Consider the following 23,225-nt stretch of genomic DNA (forward strand, 5'->3'; position numbering starts at 1 on the left):
GCACACTTTATGTATCCTTCTTCTGTTAATTGAACAGTTGATGTGTGGATGGGAAAGTGTTGGCTTTTCGGCGTGCTATTTACAGACCTGCTGACAGCTGCGCCGCGAAAATTAACAGGAACAGAGCAGCCTCTGTCACTGTTCTTCACCAGAAGGGATTGTTCTCAAATTGGATTGTTGCTTTCAGAAGAGAAACTTTCCTTCTCTCTCTCTCTCTCTCTCTCTCTCTCTCTCTTTTTCCATTCTCACCTCTGTCCTACGGCCTCTGCAAAATCCTAGCCAGGGCAACATCACCTCTCCCTACGGGCAATGAGGTCCCCACTATGATCAAGTTGGGCAAGTTGAATGATCATTCAACTTGCCCAGTTTGCCTTAACCTGCGGTATGAAGAGACATCCGGGAGGGAGAAATAAATGACTCTTATTGTTGCACTGGGAACCACTAATAGAGTCAAACTACATAGAATCATAGAGTTGGAAGGGGCCTCTAAGGTCATCAAGTCCAACCTCCTGTTCAAGGCGGGACTCCAAATCCAAGCAGATCTGACAGAGGGTGGTCCGATTTTCACTTGAATGCCTCCAATGCTGAAGCGCTCAACACTTTCCAATGGTCACGACTTCCATTGCCGTACTGCTCTAACAGTCAGGAAGTTTTTCCTGGTAGTCAGCCTTTTATCTGGCTTCCTGTAACTGGAGCCCATTCTTGTGTGCCCTGCACTTTGGGATGATTAAGGATGGATATTGACTCAACAGCAGACACAGTAACAGGAGCGGCACCAGCAAGAAGACATGATTGCCGCTGCTGTTATGGTGGCCGCGGTTATATTTAGCATAACGCTTGTGCTCCTCTCTCCTCGAACGGAGCCAGTTTGCAGAGCAGCCAGGCCGACAAGGGAAGCTCTTTCCTCCTCACTCTATAGGAGCGACATCAAATTAATAGCCAGATGTTTGTACTGATGGTCATTAACTACGACGGCTTTGGAAAATAAAATAAAATGGAGTCAAAACAAAATAAGGATTACAGAAGAGAGCAAAACATCTGGCCTGGGAAAAGAGGGCCTGCCTGGTCCTGCATCCTCTTTCCGAGACGGCTGAGATTTTTCTAGAAAGCCAGCAGGCGTTGTGGGAGGAGAACTGATTTCCCCCTTTGCTGCCCCCACCCGACTGTAAACAGGAGATCTCCTAGAGCTTGGAAAATATCTCTCTCTCTCTCTCTCTCTCTCTTTTTTTTGGACTACAAACTCCTTATCCCCTTGTCAGGATGGCCAATGGTGGGATTCTAGGAGTTGCAGTCCAAAGTGGGACTCTTCCTCACAGCTCTGGGGTAGACTGCCCTCAACTATAGAGGCTCCCTTTGGCCATGCCACCTGATCCAAACAGCCCTGCTCTGAAAATTCCTCCAATTTCTTTTTTTCAAATATTTCTGGGCAGCAAATTCCACAGGCTAACAACATGCTTTGTGAGGAAAAAGTCCCTGGCTTTCTTTTCCTTTCTTTCGCATGATTTAGTGCCCCCTCTTCCCGGTCGCTGTTCAAGGTCTGAGTGAATCTTTCATTCCTCTCGGCTCCACCGTATCCCTGGACCATCACCACTGGCCCACCTCCTCATCTCACAATCACTGGCCTCCTCGTGCCTGATCTCTAGACCTGTCGGCGAGTGCGTGCACCCAGGTCTATGTATTTTTGCTAATCCATCGGACAACTTTCTCTCTCCTTCCTTCCCTCCCTCCCTCCCCCCTCCCATCGGTTCCATAAATGAACTAATAAATCAGATGTTCTGGAGCCCCAGAATAGAAAGCTAGGCAGCCCGGGCGCTTGACAGGGGGTATGAATCATCCCAGCTTCCAAGACAGCCTTTTGGGGCATAAAGACCTCATCGGAGCTGCTTTTCCTCTCTAGTCACATCTCGGGAACAGCGCAGGCATCTGGCAGGACAGCTCAAAGGCCCAGGGAGACTTCACAGGAATTTTTTCTCCCTTCTTTCTCTCTCTCTCTCTTTTTCCCTTTGTCTGCCTCTCTCTGTTTCCTTCCCTGTCCAATGTCTTCCATCGCAGCCAAATCCATTCCCTGCAAATGGGATAATTGCCGGAGAACCAATGGCAGGCATTAAGTCAACCTTGCCAAAAAACGAAACAGAGCCAAGTGGCTCTGTTGGCCGTATCGTGGCCCAACAAGAGGGCAACAACTCATGCAGGCGTGCACAGGGAGGAGGGAGGGGTTGAGGAGGTTTTTGTTGTTGTTGTTGTTTAGTCTTTTAATTGTGTCCGACTCTTCATGACCCCATGGACCAGAGCACGCCAGGCCCTCCTATCCTCCACTGCCTCCCGGAGTTGTGTCAAATTCATGTTGGTCGCTTCGGTGACCCTGTCCAGCCATCTCGTCCTCTGTCGTCCTCTTCTCCTCTTTCTTTCACACTTTCCCAACATCAGGGTCTTTTCTAGGGCGTCTTCTCTTCTCATGAGATGCCCCGCCAAAGGGGAAGTGCATTACCCACAGAGGGCCCCTGGCTGGCACAAGGTTTTGTGAGCATGGATCGGTCAGGGCTGATGGTCCAGTCCAGATAACCAAATGGAGGGTGCCTTCAACGAGAGGAATGTTTTCTGTTTGCTGACTTTGCTGTGCAAAAGGAAGATGGAGGAAATGCGTGCTGTCCTAATTCGGCGGCGTCGGACGCGAGTTCACGTCTTGTGCTGCTGTTCTTGTTACCATTTGCAGAGTTTATTTAGATGGTAGTTTCACTCCAGTGACATGTGGTTTGTCAAAGAGATACAGGAACACACACTAAACAAAGCAGCGGACAAAAAGAATGAAAGAAAGAAAGCAGAGTCTGTGTGTCTGTGCCACTGATTCCAGAGACTAGCCCTAAATATCAACAGCGACTATCGACTCCTGTTCCCTCACTTCACCTCCTTTCCTTGACTCAGCTCCATAATGGTTATCATTGTTATAGTCCATCAAGTCAACTCCAACCTATGGCAACTCTATGAACAAGATATGCCATCCTCAGCTGCCCGGCTCAGCTCTTGTAAACTCAAGCTTGTGGCTTCCTTTAGAGAGTCAGTTGGGTTTTCCTCTTTCCCCACTGACTTCCACTTTTCCCAACATTATTGTCTTTTCCAGAGAACCCTGCCTTCTCATGATGTGCCCAAAGTAGGACAGCCTCGGTTTCAACTTTTTTTTTCTCCAAAGTAAGTTCAGGTTTGATTTGATCCGGGACCCCACTTCTTCATCTTTCTGATAGTTCATCCAGAAAGCTCTCCTTCAGCACAATCACTCCATAACGAAACTTCTGAATTCCCAGGCCCGGTAGGTAACTTACATCTTGCTTTGCCCCAGTCTTCACCTGTCATCTGCCTGCATTTACAGTACAGTGGGGTCTCTACTTAAGAACGTCCCTACTTAAGAACAATCCAACTTAAGAACAGCTCCATTTGCTAAATTTTGCTTCTACTTGAGAACAGAAATCCAAGATAGAACAGGAAAAAAAACCTTTCCTGCTCTTTTTTTAGCCTTAGGTCATCTTAGGTTAAAAAAAATTCTCCCCCTAGTGGTAGAATACGTATTAACCAGCTTTGCATTAGTTCCTATGGGAACTAATGCTTCAATGTACGAACGCACCTCTACATAACAAAAAAACAGCCAGAACGGATTAATTGGTTTTCAGTCCATTCCTATGGGAAATTTTGCTTCAACTTAAGAACGTTTCAACTTAAGAACACCATTCCAAAACGGATTAAGTTCTTAAGTAGAGGTTCCACTGTAGTTTCTATGGACGGAAAAGAGCAGATACGGATTAAATGGTTTTCAATGCATTCCTATGGGAAATGCAGATTCAACATAAGAACTTTTCAACTTGAGAACCACCTTCCAATACGGATTAAGTTCTTAAGTAGAGACCCCACTGTATTTGGATGGTTTGCTCTGAAAGTACTGATGGATGGCTGCACAGTAGCAAACAACCTTAAAGCAATGTCCTGCAAATCTGGTTCATTCCAATTTGGCAGGAAAGGAAGGTGATTCTACGGCACAGGATTAGCTGCTTCCCCAGCCTTCCCCTGGAAAACCCAGGCTTTCTTGTAGACAATAAGAATTTGCTGTCCTTCGGGTAGATCTCGCCAACTCCTGCCCGAGGTCTTGTTTCGACTCCTCTTTCTCCTTTATTACAAATGTCTCCCACAGCACTGAAGGGCAAGAAGTTTCTACTTGAATGTAATGACAGAAGGCCATAATGGTGGACTTCATTCTAGTATCTCCTCCCACCACCATCATCATCAACAACAACAAAGGTGCATCATTTTTTATGGAATTTCATTCCATGTAGGTAGAAGGTAAAGGACTTGGTCAGCGCCAGGTCAAGATATTTTTCTGCAAAATGGGAAAAAATGTGGTGTCTTTTTCTGTCCCAGGAAAGACCAAAAGCTGGTGGTTGACCCTTCTTTCCTCATGCCACCCCCAAACACACCCAATCTCCTCTGGTTCCAGAAAAGAAGCAGTGGCGCACTTCCGTCTTCGCCACCACCTTCAGTCTGCAGCCACATTATGTGGCCATGGATTGAACTGTTCTGTGAAACTCAGATCTTTGTTGCGGGCTTTTGTCCAGTTGCAGTTCCATTATTGCTGCTCTCAGCTGATTATTCCGAAGCTTAACAGGGTCCATCTGGGTTAGTGCCTGGAAAGGGGACGGCTGGGGAAGATGAGGGGTTTCCAGACAGATTTCCAGAATCCTCTCTGAAATTTTAGAAAGCTGCCTCTGCCAGTCAGAGCGGACGTTACTGGACTAGATGCACCGATGGTGGAACTCAACATAAGGCAGCTCTCTATGATTCCTCCACCGCCCTCGAGGCCTCCGGGCGGATATCAAGGTTACAGGGTAGGCCCTGTGGGACATAAAATGCATCCTGATGAGATCTCCTCACCTCCATTTGCTCAACATTTGCTCTGGCGCTTTTTCTCTGCCTTCTGCCCAAAACAGATGCTCTAGGGCGCCAACAGTTGCATCCAGGACACATCACGGGAGCGAAGCAGTAAGGGAAAGCGCACAAAAGTGGGAAGTTCAATTTGCACAGGGTGATAGTCAGGACAAACCAGACCAGCTGGGACCCTGCAGAATCAGCGTGAATTCGCATGGCGGCCCGCGGGAGGAGTGATATTTTGAAACTTTAATGCTCCCGGCCCTGGCGCTTTGGAGGGACACAAAGCTGCATAATTAATATGAAGACACAGCAAAGTGTTTCTAGTATTACACGGGGAAAAAGCATGAATGCATTTAAATATAAACAAGATGAAAAATGTAGGCATGTTTCGCCGGATAAATGGAAGGTTGTTTCCCCCCCTTTCCTGTTGGAAGAGAACATCGTTCCGTGTCGCAGGTGTTCTGCGGAAATGGAAAGGAAAGAGGCCGACAGCAAGCCAGGTGTGTTTTTCTCCATCTTTTTCCTAAATCTATATTTAGATTGCTACCGTTAGGCTGCCTTCCTCCTCCTCTATCTCAGCTCGCTTCTTGTTCTTCCTTGCTTCTCCATTTTATAGGGCAGGTAAAAGCCCATAAGAGCCCCTGTGGCACCTGAAAACAGCCCTGTACCTATGGAAGGCAGGCATGGGGGCTTCTTGTGGGCCATTGGCTAAACTGCAGTCCTGCAGTCAAGACTCTGCCCACAACCTGACTTCAGTCCCAACAGGTTCAGGTAGCTAGCTCAAGGTTGACTCAACTTCCCATCGTTCTGAGGTCAGTAAATTGAGTACCCAGCTTGCCGGGGAGACAATGTGTAGCCTGCATAATTAAATTATAAACCACCCAGAGAGAGCTTCAAGCACTGTGGGGCATATATAAACAGCATACTTTGCTTTCACTGCATCAGTTTAGTGACCTTTTCTTCTGTTCTATCCTTACCTCAGTTTTCCTGAGTTAATAAATAGTACATTTCCTTTTTTCGCTTTACTGCCAGTCTCCTGACTGATTTTTACTGCCTTTGCTAGTCGCTACGCTACCGTGCTCTACCTCTAAAATGGCAAAGAACCCCAGCTTTCTCCTTTGCCCCCACCCACCACTCTTCCATGTAGCAAAGACCGGGGGGGGGGGGGAGTAGAGGATCTGGCCGCAAAGTCTTGCCCGAAAGATAAGCACGGAAAGTCGCCGGGAGGCAAAATTACTCACCGTCTCAGAGTTCATTGTGAGGCTGGACATTCATCCAGATGGAGGTAGCCTGCGGTGGTCACATCCTGCTTGCTTATGGGGCTCTTCAGGGGACATTAAAATACTAAGAGGTGCTCAGAGGGGCTTCCAGAGTTATAATTTATTTCCAGAATGGTTTGATTTAAGTTTCCTCCCCAATCTCCATTTCTTACTGGCTGTCACTGCAAGCCGCAGTAATTACTTTCCGCCAGAGACGACTGAATTTTTTAAGCTCGCAGAGTGGTTCTGCCTAATTTTAATGGGTAAAGATGCTTTTCCACCATGGCCACTTCATCTCCCTCACCTGCCCAGTTCAGAGGTACTGAAGCCCAACGGCTCATGTCTTGACTTGAACCCTCCAAGACCTGGCCGGCAGTTTCAGTTTTTCTTGGTTTGATGTGGCTTCAGATTGAAGTGTGTGCAATTTTAATTGTTAAAGATGTAGGAAGCAGCGTGCTTATTTGGTGGCTTCTAGAAGATTTGGTGTCTCAGCGTCCGTTCTCTTGCTGTGACACAAGAAAGAAGGAATGGCTCTCGTACAAGGCTTTACAAATGGCAGTGGTTTATTCAGTCATATAATCTCAAAGCTGAAAGGACCCAGAAGGCCTTCTAGTTCTGCTCAGCCCTTGCAGCGATAAAGGAAATCCAGTTTTATAGTTCCTACACGACTGCTTTCCAGACTCTGCTTTAAAGCATAGGTAAAGGTAAAGGTTTCCATGATCACTGCAGATGGTGACAGCAGCCACGAAATTAAAAGATGCTTGCTTCTTGGGGGGAAAGCAATGACAAACCTAGACAGCATCTTAAAAAGCAGAGACATCACCTTGCCAACAAAGGTCCACATTGTCAAAGCTATGATTTTTTCCAGTAGCAATGTATGGAAGTGAGAGCTGGACCATAAAGAGGGCTGACCGCTGAAGAATGGATGCTTTTGAGTTGTGGTGCTGGAGGAGGCTCTTGAGAGTCCCCTGGACTGCAAGGAGAACAAACCTATCCATTCAGAAGGAAATCAACCCTGAGTGCTCACTGGAAGGACTGATCCTGAAGCTGAGGCTCCAATACTTTGGCCATTTCATGAGAAGATAAGACTCCCTGGAAAAGACCCTGATGTTGGGAAAGAGTGAAGGCAAGAGGAGAAGTGTGAAAGCAAGAGGAGGAGATGGCTGGACAGTGTCATTGAAGTGACCAATATGAATTTGACCCAACTCTGGGAGGCCGTGGAAGACCGGAGGACCTGGCATGCTCTGGTCCATGGGGTCACAAAGAGTCGGACACGACTTAACGACTAAACAACAAAAGGTAAAGGTTCCCCTTGACAGTCCAGTTGTGTCCAACTCTAGGACATGTTGCTCATCACCGTCTCCATGCCATAGAGCCAGCATTTGTCCATAGACAGTTTCCGTGGTCACGTGGCCAGTGCGACTAGACACGGAATGCCATTACCTTCCCACCGAGGTGGTACCTATTTATCGACTTGCATTTTTCCATGCTTTTGAACAGCTGGGTTGGCAGGAGCTGGGACAAGCGATGGGAACTCCCTCTGTCACATGGATTCAATCTTCTGACGGCTGGTCTTCTGATCATGCAGCACAGAGGCTTCTGCGGTTTAACCCACAGCGCCACCACGTCCCTGACACTTTAAAGCATACAACAAGGCAATTTTATCACCTTCTGGGCCTCCTGTTGCATTGACAAAGAGGTTCTTGATTTTTCATAGAAGTGTAGATTAATTCTGCTGGAAGGGGCCTGTAAGGACATTGAGTCCAACTTCCCTGCTCACGGTAGAAATCCAAACCAGAGGATATCTGCCAGGTGGTTGCCTAAATTTCTCTTGAAGGTCTCCAGAGCTGGAGTGCTCACCACCTTCCGAGGTGATGAGTTCCATTGTCGTCCTGCTCTAACAGTTATGAGGTTTTTCCTAATATTCTCCATCTTTTGTCTAATAGGCTTTCAGATACTTGCAGACTTCTCCCCTGTTTCCTGTCGTTTGGTCTTTGCGCTAAATGTACAGCAGTTGGTTGAGGATTCTTTTGTGACGACGATCCCTTGACGGTGTTCTATTTCTTCAAGTTCTATCCTGCTTGTCTTCCAGGAGTGGAACCTTAAAGCATGGGATATGTCAAATGCTGTTCTTACATGCCATCGGGTCACTTTTGATAGATGGCGACTAAATGAATTGACCTCCTCCAAAAGATCGTGTCATTCACTACTGTCCTCACGTCTTGTAATCCAAAGGTCAGGAATTCCCTTATGGAGCCAGGAAACTGTGCAAAACTGCACGAGCCTCATGATGCTATTTGATCATGAGGAAAACATAGTTCCCAGTCATGCACAGAGTGCGACAACAGGTCCTGGACTGAATAGCCCATAGCTGTCCCTGTAACAGTAAGCCCTAGTTCCTCTGTAAATAAAGATCTGTTCCCAAAGATGTAAATCCTTACAGGTTAAGGGCATAACCTCTGGTGCGCCAGAATGCCCTTTGCATCTAAGGAAGTGGACTCAGCCTTCTGAAATCTTCCAATAAATGTGTAAATCCTTAAGGTGCCACGAACCCCCTTTCTTGTTTTTCTACAACAGACGAGGAGTGCAACTTCCCTGGAATCTACTCCAGGTGGGAATCAGGGATTTAACTTGTCTTTTGTCTTGTTTCCACATGTGAGAAGGGGAAATGGAAAGCATGTTCTCCTGGCCTAGGTAAAGGTAAAGGTTCCCCTTGACATTTAGTCTAGTCGTGTCCAACTCTAGGGCGCGGTGCTCCTCCCCGTCTCCAAGCCATAGAGCCAGCGTTTGTCCGAAGACTGTTTCCATGGTCACGTGGCTGGCGCGACTAGACACAGAATACTGTGACCTTCCCACCGAAGTGGTACCTATTTATCGAATCGCATTTTTACATGCTTTCAAACGGCTAGGTTGGCAGGAGCTGGGACAAGCGACAGGGGCTCACTCTGTCCCGTGGATTCGATCTTACGACTGCTGATCTTCTGACCTTGCAGCACAGAGGCTTCTGCAGTTTAATCCACAGTGCCACCGCGTCCCTCTTCTCCTGGCCTACAAGACAGCAATTGTATGTGGAGTGTTTTCATTTCAAGTTTAGTATCTTTTTTTCCCTCAAAGGCAGAGTTCAATGCCATGTGGACACCCAACATGTTTGAAAAAGGAGAGGTCGGGGAAGGAAAAGACTGAGCATTCAAGTTCTTCAGAACCATTCAACAAGCTGGATGCTACCAAACCTGGGAAGTTGCAGAAAAGTTCGAAATTCATTTTTGCCCAGATGTTTAAGACCATGGGAGGTGCTGTTACTTCCAAATGGGGACTGGAAGCACAGCCAGCCAGTAATAACGGTATTGCTCAGCTCTGCTCCTTTATTTTATTGACAGCCAGGAGACTCCACTTCTGTGTGTTTGCAGGACAGTTTTTCCTTCTTTCCCTTTTGTACAAATTGCAAAAACTGAACAAATAAAATGGCCAGAGTTATAAATAAGCTACACAATTAACAGCTGTTTGATCCTGTCCTAAGGGCTGGGGCTCCATCCTCTCAAATCCTGGCGTGTGGACTTTGGTGGCCCGTTGTGCTTTTACGCTCCTCAAATTAAAGACCTCAGGATTCCAGATGATGGAGCTGTAGCAGTTAAAGTGGAATCAGACGGCTACTGCTGTGTTGTGCGGCACCCCTTTATATGTTATGCTGAATATTCTGATGGATATTAACAGGGAAAGTAAGATAAATGACAGTTGAATGGAATTCAACAGGGAGAGATGTAAGATCTTGCACATCGGGGGGGGGGGGACTAAACATCCCTTCCTTGGACTTGTGTGATTAGGATTCTGGGAGTCCATAGCCCAAAAAAGGTATTATTTTCAGAGCGAAGTACCTCAAGAGGAATGCATGTGGACAGCCCTAGATTGGAGCCACTATGGGCTCCTATATTTTCATAGAATCATAGAACAATTGAGTTAGAAGGGGCCTCTAAGGCCATCGATTCCTGCTGAGGGCAGGAGCCCAAATCAAAGTAGCTCTGACAGAGGGTTGCCCAATTTTCCCTTGAAGGCCTCCAGCGTTGGAGCACTCACCACCTCCCGAGGTCATGGGTTCCCCTGTCGTACCGCTCTAACAGTTAGGAAGTTTTTCCTGATATTCAACCTAAATCTGGCTCCCTGTATCTTGAGCCCATGATAACGTGCCCTGCACTCTGGGATGATTAGGAACAGATCCTGCCCCTCCTCTGTGTGGCCACCTTTACAGGGACTTGAGACCATAAGTTCGTCAGATCGGGGAGAGGCTCTTGATTTTACAACAGACCGTTCTTTGGTGTTGCGACAGTGTCACTTTCATACAATGGTGCCTGTGTTTGTGGATGTCCCTTCTGACCACGATTGTCTCCTAAGGAGAATAAAATTTACCCCACCACCTTCGGGCCGTCTTTCTCAAAGTTTATGCATGGTCTGCATCCGGAGGGCTTTGCTACCGCTCGGGCGAGACCGGTTGACGGGAGAAGGGGGAAGTGGGGAAAAGCGCCAGCAAGAGTGGCCAGATTTGTTTTCATGGCTTTTAATGAAATATCAATGGATGGATATTTTATTTTGCTGTGAATATGAAATTCCGCCGCTGACCTGTCAAGCTCTCATTTTCAACAAGAACTTTATTTCACACCTCCAGACAGGCCGGGAAATTAGGTTTTTTTTTCCCCCACTAAGATCTCTCGTTAGGGATTACAAAGTGAGCACGGTGCGGTGCAATTGTGGCACCATTTTTATTCTCCCCTCATGACTGTGGACTTGAGCGTGCCGAGCCTGTCTGACTAAGGGGAGCAATAGATTGTCGGCAGCAGGAAGGAAGGAAGGCGAGGGAGTTACCTCAAGCAGCCCTACCAGGCTGAGAGCGATCGGGGTTTCATAAGGTTTCCATTTAACTGCCCTGTGACAAAACATGTACCGAGAAACAGACTGTATCCTTATTCAAGAAACTTGATCACTTGCACTCAATACTGAAGATCATATTGTCTCGGTAGCTCCATACCGATCTGTATGCATCCATCTGTGGATGTGTGTCAGGCACAGAAAGATCTTCCTGTTTCACTTTTTATAAGGTTCATATTCTCCCCACTCCCAGTACAAGTTGGTTCTGCATTGCTTTACCAGTATGAATTATGCCAAAATTAATGCTGCCACGAATATAGAAGCAATTTTTTTACATGCATGTGAAGATCCACGTGTTTTTATCTATTCCATTTCCTCGAGACATGAGGTTCTCCCTGATCTACACATTTCTGGGCTTTGTTTGATCACAGGACTGTACTGTAAAATTTGTAGAAAACCAGGGGACCATTGTGTATTTTGTTATGCATGCGTGCATGGGTTCAGGAAGTGTGAGTTTGGGCTGATCAGAACAGGAGGCAAAGCAAAGGAGTTTCACCCCATTAGCTACAGGGAGCGAGGGGAGGGAACAGATTATGCAGTGAGGATCATCTTTGGGTGTGTGAATTAATAGCGTAGCTGTAACGAGAGGAGGGCGACCAGGGCTTCGGACTGAAGGTGCCATAATCTAGAAAGTGAAACACTTGCCTCTTATAAGGGTGCAAACTATTGGGAGAGATTGCCCAGAGCTCTTCGTTTTGGGACCCTCGGTAGGCTGATGACTCTCCCAATTCTACTTCTCTTTTCCATTTAATTCCAAGGAAGCCGTTTCTCTTCCAAACCAATGCCTGGTGGCCACAATGAACTGGATGAGGGTAGACACGCTAAAGCAGCAAGGTGCCAATCGGTGAGAGCATATCTTATCCCACAAGTCTAAAAACGTCCCTTTTGTTTCTTTGTGGGGCACAAAATACATCAGGAAAAACACCCTGTGGAGAATACCCCCAAGTGCTAGGGCTCTTTTGGAGAGGTGCTTCTCCAGCGTCTAACCCGTGTTGGACGTGCCTCCCAGGAATTTTTCTGTGGTAGCCCCCATGTTCTCCCAAGAACAGTTCATTCAGCTTCTTCCAGCACCAGATTTGGTTATGGCTTTCTGTATCCATAAGTGACAGAGTGAGCTCCCGTTGCTTGTCTCAGCTCCTGCCAACCTAGCAGTTCAAAAGCATGTAAAAATGCAAGTAGGTAAATAGGTACCACTTCAGTGGGAAGGTCACAGCATTCTGTGTCCAGTCGCGCTGGCCACGTGACCATGGAAACTATCTAGTGACAAACGCTGGCTCTACGGCTTGGAAACGGGGATGAGCACCGTGCCCTAGAGTCGGACATGAGTGGACTAAATGTCAAGGGGAACCTTTATCTTTATGTTCTGTATCCTGTCCCTTCCAGTGGCTTTGTTGTAGAAGAGGGACTTTGATTTGTGGTCTAAGACCAAAAACACAACTTCCCCATTTCTTTTGGTACCCTTTATTTGCATCGTGCCTTTCCATTGGAAGCACAGAGAAGGAATGATAGAAATGTGATTCTTGGAGGGGGGACGAATTTAAGCCCAGCATTTCAGATTTCTCGATGGCCATTCTTTTTAATTCTTCCATGCCAACTTGTGCTGAACTGGGCTTTGTCATTCTGGGCCAACGTCCAAAGTGGGAGGGGTGTGTGGGTGACTACAGCCGGCCACCCACCGTGACCACTGTCACCTTTGCCCCCCCTATCCGCTCCCTGGCTCGTGCGAGAGACTCCCGGTTTCCACCATCTCTGCAGTAGGTCGAGATGGCCTGGTCGGAGCCTGGCGAACAAAGAGTGTCTCTGTCCAGGATTAATTAAGCGAATCGTGAGATCTAATTAAGGACTGGTCTGGTGATAATTACCAGGAAATGTATGCATTAAAAATATTCATTTGTCAATGAAGTGTAATTAAGAGTACTGTTTGGGAAAGGATCGATACCCATGCTTTCGAGAAGGGGTGAGAGAGAGAAAGAAATTAAGGGAAATTCTTGCATCCTTACATGAATCAAAAACCTTGATTGAGAGGCTGGAGATGATTCTCCCCTCGCTTTCCTTTCCTAATACCAAGTGTTCTGCATCAAGAGTTTCTCCCTGCTTTCTTTCTCTTTTCGCCCCTCCTTTGTCTTGCACAACAGTTTGTTCCTTGTTGCGTTGGTCAAATAGATTATAGATTTGTTAGAGGAGGAAAGAATGACAGGTGAAAAAAGAGAGGGGAGAAAGAGAAGAGAGAGAGAGAGAGAGAGAGAGAGAGAGAGAGACTTGTCACCAATAAAAGCCACTTTTTCCCAGAAGATGCTTGTTAATCCAGGATGCAGAGCTCTTGTCGTGAGAGCCCGATGCTATGAGAGATGGGCTTCCCTTGCACATGAATCCCTCACCTCTTTATACTTGATTACAGTGGATCTGGCAAGGCTGTTGTTTACATAGAGAAGGGGTGTCTCAAAGCTGTTGAAGCAGCACCCTGCAAAGCTGGGGACAACTTTTTGCTTACTTTGTTCTGGCAGGCAGGAGTGCAACATTGCAAAGGTTTTCTCCCAACTGGGTGATATGACCAGAAGTTAAGTGTGTTCATCCTGTTTTCCAGTGTTTCTGCACGTCATTTGCAGACATACTTCTGCGCAAAATCAGACCTGTATTTTGTGCATCAAATGCCGTATTTTGGATAGGAAATCTTTTGTTCTGCCCAAAGAAGGCTGTTCCTTTGAACATACATACACAAACAAACAAAAATATCAAGATTTAAATTTCGAAATCCAAGGTTTTAGCATGAAACCCGCAGAGGCTAGTCTTTTCGCTCTTGCACATGAGCAAAAAAAAACACCCTCAGAGTTGTTGCCCATTTTGGGGGATCAGGGCTCTTGATTTGTCCAGCCGTCCCTTTGCTGTTGAGAAAGAGAAAAATTGAAAAAAGAAATGATTACGTCCTTCGACTAGGCAGCAGAAGGGAACCTTGGCAGCTTGTTTCATTAACAGTATAAAAATGCATATTGTTGGTCTTCTTGTTGTTGTTTAGTCATTTAGTCATGTCCAACTCTTTGTGACCCCATGGACCAGAGAGCACGCCGGGCCCTCCTGTCTTCCACTGCCTCCCGGAGTTGGGTCAAATTCATGTTGGTCGCTTCGATGACCCTGTCCATCCATCTCCTCCTCTGTCGTCCCCTTCTCCTCTTGCCCTCACGCTTTCCCAACATCAGGGTTGGTCTTGGGTTTTGCTGGTCTTGGGTATGGTGAACTCTAGGTCTGAGGCATGCATTTGTGATTTGAACACAAGGCTGTCTAGATGATTCTCCATCTCAGCACCTCACACAATCCCTGCCTGCCAGCACTGTGATTTGAGAGCGGAAGTTCTTGCTTTGCTAGAGCTGTCAGAGAACAAATCCCTCTCCCTTCCTTATAATCTTGCAACTTCAGAGCTGGAAGGGACCCTCTAGATCATCAAGTCCCTGTCAAGGAGGCACAGCCGGGAATCAGACTCCCAAACTGTGGCTCCACAGCTAGAGACGTAAATCCCTGAGCTATTGTCATCGTGCCATCTTGTCACAACAAGTTGTACCCATGAATTCGTTAATGGAGAGGATCTTTCTGGGCAAAAGTCTGAATTTTTCTCTTTTCCTTATTTCTTGACCCACATTTTCTTATATTGTTTTAGAATACTAGAGGACCTTTAAAAAAATAATAACAGAAATCTACCTTTGTAGATCTTAGAGAAGTTGCTATTCTCATAGAATCATAAAATCATAGAATGGTGAAGTTGGAAGGGGCCTATAAGTCCATCAACTCCAATTCCTTGCTCAATGCAGAAATGCAAATCAAAGAATATCTGCCAAGTGGTTATCAAACTTTCTCTTCAATGCCTCCAGCGTTGGAACACTCGCCACCTCCCGAGGACATTGGTTCCATTGTCGTACTGCTCTAACAGTTAGGACGTTTTTCCTGATATTCCACCGAAATCTGGCTTCCTATAACTTGAGCCCATTGCAGTCCATTTTAGAGAGTAATTCCCAGAATCCCCCATCTGTCATGCTGGCTGGAGGATTCCTGGAATGGAAGAGCAGAGTTATTTTTCCAAGCTCTCTGTCTTCTGCAGGTAGGAGGAAAGAGAGCACCATTCCTTTATCCTTCTCATAGATGCACTAATGGGTGAGCCTCCTGTTCTTCTCCATGTTCCCTTTCTTTTCCTACAGGGGGCCTCGTCAAGCCTGGTGGTCAAGTTCGCCGACACAGATAAGGAGCGTACAATGCGGCGCATGCAGCAGATGGCCGGGCAGATGGGCATGTTCAACCCCATGGCGATCCAGTTTGGAGCATACGGCGCCTACGCACAGGCAGTAAGTGTAGATACAGCATGGGGCAGGCTAAAGGGACTGGGTTTTGCTCAACATCTGCTTTTTTTTTTAAAAAAAAAAAAGGTGATTTGGCCATTCCACATAGGGAGAACAAGAGACCACTTTCTTTTCTTTGGCTACCCATAGTTGATCCTTAAAAAGCAGAGTTGGTTGATGTTATTTTTGGGGTGATCACTCCCAAAAAAACCAATTACCAATGTGGCCATTGTCTAGGGTGTCCAGAGAAATTCTGGAAGCTGAAACCCAAAAAAGAGAGAGAGTAATATTTCCGAGATCTGCATAGAACTGATTCCTATCAGCAGAAGGAGCACAATGTCTGTAGCTCTTTCAAGCTGCAGGTGAGAGAAGAAACGCCAGTCTGGACGTTTCCCCATGGGAAACATGCAAATAGAAGATTTTCTTTCATGAACAGGAGAATTTAAATAGCTTGACTTATGGGCCTCTCTTTCCACCTTTCACCTGAAGTGGTTCACCTCAAGAAGGCCTTGACTACTTCAGGCTAGTTGCAGAAAATCAGTGCTGCACACAGTTTCTGTACATATGCATCTTAAGGATTTTAAGGTATTTTGTTGCTTAGTTGTTAAGTTGTGTCCAGCCCTTTGTGACCCCATGGACCAGAGCACACCAGGCCCTCTGGTCTTCCACTGCCTCCCAGAGTTGGGTCAAATTCATGTTGGTTGCTTTGATGACACCGTCCAACCATCTCGTCTTCTGTCGTCCCCTTCTCCTCTTGCCTTCACACTTTCCTAACATCAGAGTCTTTTCCAGGGAGTCTTCTCTTCTCATGAGATGGCCAAAGTATTGGAGCCTCAGCTTCAGGATCTGTCCTTCCAGTGAGCACTCAGGGTTGGTTTCCTTCAAAATTGGTAGGTTTGTTCTCTTTGCAGTCCAGGGGACTCTCAAGAGTCTCCTCCAGCACCACAATTCAAAAGCATCAATTCAGTTTTAAGGTATACGCCATGGCAAGTTAACAATGCTTATTCTTGATAGTCCAGAAGTGGACAGATCAAAAGGAAAGGAAAAACACAATGTGTGGGCAGGTGTACAGAATGAAAGAAAGCAGAAAGAAAGAAAGCAGATACTGTATAGTACTGGAACAGAGATGTTTCATAGATAACCAAGCAATAACTCATGGGTGTGTTCCATGTCTTCGGTAATCTTGCACAAAACCTTTTTTCTGGACTCTCCTGAGCTAGGCCATCATCTCCGACTCCTCCAGAAGCTGCCTGGGAAGACTCAAAAGTCAGAACCTAGCCCATAGGAAACTCTGATGGAAAGACAAGCAATTTGTGGTGGGGTGTATAAGATTGTGAAATTAGAAATAAAGCGGGAGAGAGGGTCATGTGTGCATTTTATCCAGAATATACTACCTGCAGTGAGGTTAGTAAGGAGGAAATAGAGCAGGGCTGTCCTCCATGAGCGAGGTCCCCATAAGACTAATGCTCCCTTTTGGACTTCATGCAGAAGATGGGATGCAGGTGTCCTCCAAGACGTTTCCCTTAGGCACTCCCAAATCCCAACGTTTTCTGGACAAAAAGCAAACTGCTGCTCCTATCGGTTTCCGGGAGAGGAGACTGAATAGGTCAAAGCCATGCTTCGACAAACCCAAATGTCTATCAAATCAAGAAGGGGACTTCTAGCCATTCCTAGTTTCATTTCTGCTGTTGTTGATCTGTGAAGATCCTCCGTCCTCCAGGCAAGGTCATCTGGAAGTTGAGTCATGGCAACTGGACTTCTTTCTTGTTCGGTTGAAACTTTTCGCTACTCGTCCAAGTCGCTTCTTCAGTCTGAAGAGAGTTGGTAGGAGACCTCTGATGTTGTTGGTTTTTAGCATCTGCTTTTTTTTAGCATTTCTCTCGCTGTGGGCCTTTCAGATGGCCTTGATAGCTGAAAATCAGCCCCAACGGCCATGCCTGATCTAACGGATCAGCCTTCCATCTTCTTCTTTTTTTACAACATTTTTTTAGGTTGGTTAACTCTTTCTTTGTCAAGGCTATTAGACAGTGGGCACCACATAACACACATAACACATGAGAACATAATAATATAAGGAGAGCCCTGGTGGATCGGGCCAAGGGCCCCTCTGGTCCAGCTTCCTGTATCTCACCGTGCCCCCCACCAGATGCCTCTGGGAGCACAAGAGACAAACAGATCCCTGTCTCCTGATCCCCCTTGTCTGCATCTGGCCTTTGGAGGTCACTTCCTTCAAAGCCTGGAGATCATTCCTCCCCATCATGGCTTGTCACCTGCGATGGACTTTTCCTCCACAAATCTGTCCCATCCCCTTTTCAAGGCATCTAGGCCAGATGCCCTCACCACATCCTGTGGCAAGGAGTTCCACTGACTAACAAACTGCTGGGCCAAGAAAGATTTTTCTTTGCTCTGTTCTCACTCTCCCAACACTCCATGTGAGGATTGCTTGGAGGGGTTCAGTCAGGGTCGGCCCAAGATATTTTGCTACCTGAGGCAGATCAACTTAGGACATGTCCCTAACAATCTAAATGTAGCTGAACTGTACCCAAAGCCAGTCAAATAACTTTACCCCATAAAAAGTACGGGGGTAAAACTTTCCATGACAAAAAGGAAAAGGAAAAGCTTTTTAAAAAGCCATGTCTGTGTAACACCCCAAATCTGCTCCCTGTAAAGAAATTTCCCCTCATTCTGCCTAACGGCAGGGCCGGCTTTGCATCTGAGTATCCTTTATTGGCAGCAGAATTCGTAATTCAGCTGGGGCCTTGGTTTGTTCCAGTCAAGTTCCTTCCCTTAAGGAAGGGAGTAGGGAAAATTAAATCAATGAGGGTTCAGCCAGCCCTTCATCTCAGGGCAGAGGGAGGCAAGGAAGCGACCCACTGCTTCTTTTAATGGCCTTGTGTCAAACGAAGACACGCTCTGGAGGTTTTACAGGAGATAGTCATGACCCTTGCCGGAACCTGTTCACCTCCCATAAATCTTCCCAGAGAGACGTCCCCGGGGGCTGGCTCTCTCGTTTGCAATTCTCCTCTGGCTTTCTGGGGCGAGAGGGATTCTCTCCCCTTGCACACCAATGGGATGGCTCTGGATTTCACCTCCTTCTGCCCGAAGATCCTTCTGCATTTAACTCATCCCACAATAATGACCGGGGCCATGAAATGTAAGAAGGAAACAAGAGGAAGTTGCGTTTTTGGAATACTGGCTCCATACGGGGGGGGGGGGGGAGGGAGGCTCAGGGCTTCTGGGAGTTGTAGTAAAAGAGTGTAACTAATCACCGCCAGCCACCATCTTAGAACGGTAGAGCCGGAAAGGGACCCCGAAGGATCATCGAGTCCAACCCCTGTTGAGGAGGCACAGTGGGGGGATTCTGCAGCCACACCTCCGTCGACCCCTGAGCTTTCCAGCTTCCCAAAGCTTTGTTCAGAAAACAGCTACTAAGGGTGAAGCAGCCAGCGTCACCCCCACTGCCAATGTGTCCCGTTCCAGCCTCTCGGTCCAGTGCCGTTTGTGGTTTTGTGCTGTCAAATCAGTTACGATATAGGGCGACCCGATGATATGATGGCCTCCCGAAGATTCCATCATTTACAGCCCTGCTTAGATCTTGCAAGCTCAAGGCGATGACTTCCTTTTTCGAGTCAGTCTATCTCCCATCTCCATCTTCCTCATTTCCTACTGCCTTCCACATTTCCTAGATCCACTGCCTTTTTCCAGTGAGTTTCATCTTCCCCTAATGCGGCCCAATGTATTATAGCCTCCGTTTAGTCATTTTGATTTCTGTTGAGTGTTTGGACTTGGTTTGATCCAGCTGATCCCTTTCAGTATGTTCAAAATGCTGGCTGGGCCACAGAAATCACAAGCTGTAGAAGTGCTATTTCGTTTTTCAAGAAAACAGATTAGTAGCTTGTTTTCCCCAAATCTATGCTTCAAAGTGACCTGGGTATTAGCTCAGTACTTTTTATAACAGCCCTGAGACGTAGATCCTTGTGTTACGCCTAGGTCCAATAGTCTCTGTGAAGTTGCCCATTAAAGGAGGCAATATTCATAAAATATTGGCGTCGGAAGGGGCCTCTAAGGCCATCAAGTCCAACCCCCTGCTCAGTGTAGGAATCCAAGTCAAAGCAGATCTAACAGAGGATTGTCCAGTTTTCTCTTGAAGGCCTTTACTGCTGGAGCACTCACACATGATGGTGCAATACAGTCTTTTTCCTGAATCCGGTCTTTGGTCAACTTTCACCCTTGACGTAGTCTTTGTCGCCAATTAATTTTCTCTCTAGGGTCTTCGTTAGACATCACTCTCCACCTCTGTTCACAAAGATCCTTTCCAAGCCTTTCCAGACTGTTTGAAATGTTAGTTTTGGGATGCTCATTCCCCAAATCCCCCGATAGGATGGGTTTCCAAAAACCTTTGATCCCTTCACCAAGGGCCAAGGATGAAATCTGGGACCTTTGGGTGCAGTGGCTGTGTCTTCTCCTTCCCTGGTTGATTACCCTTTTAGCTGCAAGACTCTTTGAGACAACCCCACTTCCCTCTTCCTCACCCCTTCTTATTTTGGTGTGCTTTACCCAATCAGCCGCTCTCTGGTTCATTTGTGGAACAGATTCCAAGCAGTAGAAGGAGGGGTGGCTTTTCCTCAAAGGGGGCGACGCACATACAGTGGTGCCTCACTTAACGAGGATAATCCGTTCCAGCAAAATCGCTATAGAATGAAATCCTCGTTAAGCGAACATAAAAAGCCCATTGAAATGCATTCAAACCCGGTTAATGTGTTCCATTGGGCTGAAAACTCACTGTCCAGTGAAGATCTTCCATAGGGGCAGCCATTTTCGTTGCCCATAAAGCGAGGAATCTGTCCAAAAACACAGCAGGGAGCCATTTTACACAACCTGTGGCCATTTTGAAGCCACCGATCAGCTGTTTTAAAATCATCGTAATGCGACGAATCGGTTCCCAAAGCAGGGAACCAATCATCACAAAGCTAATTTTTCCTATTAGAGCATTGTTTTGCGATCGCAAAAGCGATCGTAAAAAGTTCATCACATAGCGGTTTCATCATTTAAGAAAGCAATCGTTAAGCGAGGCACCACTGTACACACATGTGATGGTGTCGGTGGTATTTGGAACAAAAAGCCCTGCTATTGTGCAGCAATAGAAAAGGGCTCCTAATCACGCCATCAGTAATTACAAAGAAGAGTAAATCACTAATTAAAATGTGAAAGTGGCTTGCGCGGCAGGCAGTAAGAAAGGGTAATTAACAATCAAACAGGAAGGTTCCACCTTGACACCAAGATGATGTGTGTGGAGATACAGGAAATCATAGCAAGGTCCGGCTTTTTCTCCAGCGCTTTCATTTCCGAAGGATCTGAGGACTTTTTTTTTTAATGCAGGAACACTGATTGTGGGGGAATTCATCGGGGAGGGGGAGGTTTGCAATGTATTCCCTGCTCAGCAACAGCAACCAATTAAAACTTACAGGAAAGATGGCTAGAAGGTTGGAGCAGTGCCTTCTGAATTGGCCGCCTCTAAATCTTGAAACCCTAAGGAATTGAAACAAAGGTGGCGATAAGCTAAGAGTAGGTCTGTGTGAAATATTCATCCATTTCTATTTGGGAAGGCGAAATACTGCCCTTGAGGGGACAGTCTTCCACCTCCCTCTAAATTCGGCACAGGCTAACTTTGTTCAAGCCCGCCATCGTTCTCCTGATCTGCTGTGTCTTCCATGGCCTTTTCAAAAGGCTTTTCTTTCTGCAACGAACCTTCTTGGGGATGCTAAACAGTTAGGGACCGTGGGGGTGAAAAAGATGGCCTCGCAACAAGAGTTCTTTTCAAGCATCAGCATGAGATGGATGGACTCCCTAAAAGAAGCCACACGGTTGAGTTTGGAAGAGCGGAGAAGGGCCATCAAGGACCAAACCTTTGGGAGATCTCTCTTTCTGAGGATCTCCATAGGTTGGAGGGTGACTTGACATCGCATAACAACAGCAACCATGTGAATGTGCTCACTCTATGAAGAAGGGAGCATCCTCGCATGGGCCCCCTCCATCATCACTTCTGTCCTCTTCCCCCCCCCCCGAAGATGTGGAGGGTGACAAGATGTCCAAAAAGGGAGGGCTCGGCTACCTGGATAAACTCTCCGCAGAAGTCAAGACCCTGGGAAATGAGGCTTCCCATGTCATGTGCAGAGTGCCCAGGGTTAGATGAACTCACTCTCTTTAGATTTGCCCCCTGCCACATGCAGGATTGTGATCAGTATAATTATAATGATGATGTGCCCTTAAGTCAGTTGTGACTTAACAGTGACCTCTTCCATGGATTTCTTCTGTCTCCCAAATAGAAGAGCTGGATAAGGCTGGTGTTGGGCCCCAGGAAGGGTTGTGGACATGCTGCCATCGAAAGCAGATGAAGCCGCTTTCCCGAGGTGCTGCCCTCACTCGCCTTGAGCGAACCCGTTTGCCCTTTGTGCACAAAAATATGACAAAATGCTGTCACCAGCGCTTGGGGAGACAGCTCTTCCTTTCGGCTTCACCTCCGCTCGGTGCTTTCCTGCCATTCAACTTGAGAAACCTTAACTAATTAATTGGATGCATTTTAGCCAAATGGTTTATTAATGAATGGATTCAATCTGCATACATTTGCAAAGGGGAAAAAAATGTTGTCATTCTGACAGGAGATGCAACGCTTCCTTTTGTTTTTGGATGAAGCAAACACAGGTCATGACGGGCATTAACTTAGAAGACACCACATTCTATTTCAAACATACCCAGAAGACTGCTTTTTTCACGTACATGTACAGAGAAAGAGACAGAGATTAATATAGGGCGATGATCAGATCAACTTAAGCCTGAAGTATCTCTGGAAGCAAAAAAATGTTGAAATGGAGGCTGTCCTCCTTTGGCCACCTCATGGGAAGGCAGAATTCTCTGGAGAAGACAATAATGATAGGAAATGTTGAAGGCAGCAGGAAAAGAGGACGGCCCAATGAAAGATGCCACAAGCTTGAGTGTACAAGAGCTGAGCAAGGCTGGTGAAGACAGGACATTTTGGAGATTGCTTATTCGTAGGGTCGCCATAAGTCAGAGGCAATTTGATGGCACATAACCACAACAGCGATGATCAGAATGTGGTCACTTTTATTTTTGGTGCTACACTTTCCAGAATCTCCAGTTGGGATGACCACAGCTGGAGGATTTAAGGAATAGTAATAAAAAGGTACCATATTTTTGTGTGTATAAGACTATACTTTTGTCTAAAATCTTTAGACTAAAAATTGAGGGTCGTCCTATACACGGAAGTAAGCTGAGGAAAGAACAAAAATAAGTGGAGGGGAAAGCAGGAATCAACGTGATCCTGCAGGGCTTTGATACCTGCTTTCCCCCTACACTTGCTAAGCCCTACTTAGATTTCTTAATTTTGGGTTAGAAAAGTGGGGGCGTCCTATACATGGGGGCATATTATACACTGAAAAATTTTATTATACGGTATAAAATATTATACGGTAACTGTTCTGTGCCTTGACCCCCTCACATGTCAGGGAAAGCTTGTAACTGCATAAAATGTATATCACTTCCAAAAGTCACCACAAGGGGGCACAGCCATGAGTGACAGATGTATTTTGTAAAATTGAGATATACGCTGTTCCGCTCCTGTATAAAAAAATTGGATTCCTGGTTGCATCACAGAAATGCTAGGAGGATTGCCAGACAGAAGGTGGAGAACGCAAGGATGATAAGAACAATCCTAGTGATCTGTATCACTGACCATCTAACCTAGTAAATTATTTCTAACAGTGGACAGTTCAATTTTTAGGATAGCATGAGTGTTCAG

General features: G+C 46.4%; 1 protein-coding gene across 13 annotated transcripts in view; it reads left to right on the top strand.

Moving 5' to 3' along the window:
- Window positions 1–23,225, top strand: part of CELF4 (CUGBP Elav-like family member 4) — an 870,333-nt gene that overhangs the window by 763,877 nt on the left and 83,231 nt on the right. For all 13 annotated transcript variants that reach the window (XR_012084591.2, XR_013540995.1, XM_072992989.2 and 10 more), the window contains one exon: window positions 15,272–15,415. Coding sequence is in view for 11 of the 13 variants with exons in the window: in XM_072992989.2 (XP_072849090.1) it covers window positions 15,272–15,415 (144 nt within the window). In the remaining 2 variants the exon portion in view is untranslated. The remainder of the gene's footprint in view (window positions 1–15,271; window positions 15,416–23,225) is intronic.

The sequence above is a fragment of the Pogona vitticeps genome, chromosome 2, assembly GCF_051106095.1.
Source record: "Pogona vitticeps strain Pit_001003342236 chromosome 2, PviZW2.1, whole genome shotgun sequence".
In the NCBI taxonomy this organism is placed as follows: Eukaryota; Metazoa; Chordata; class Lepidosauria; order Squamata; family Agamidae; genus Pogona; species Pogona vitticeps.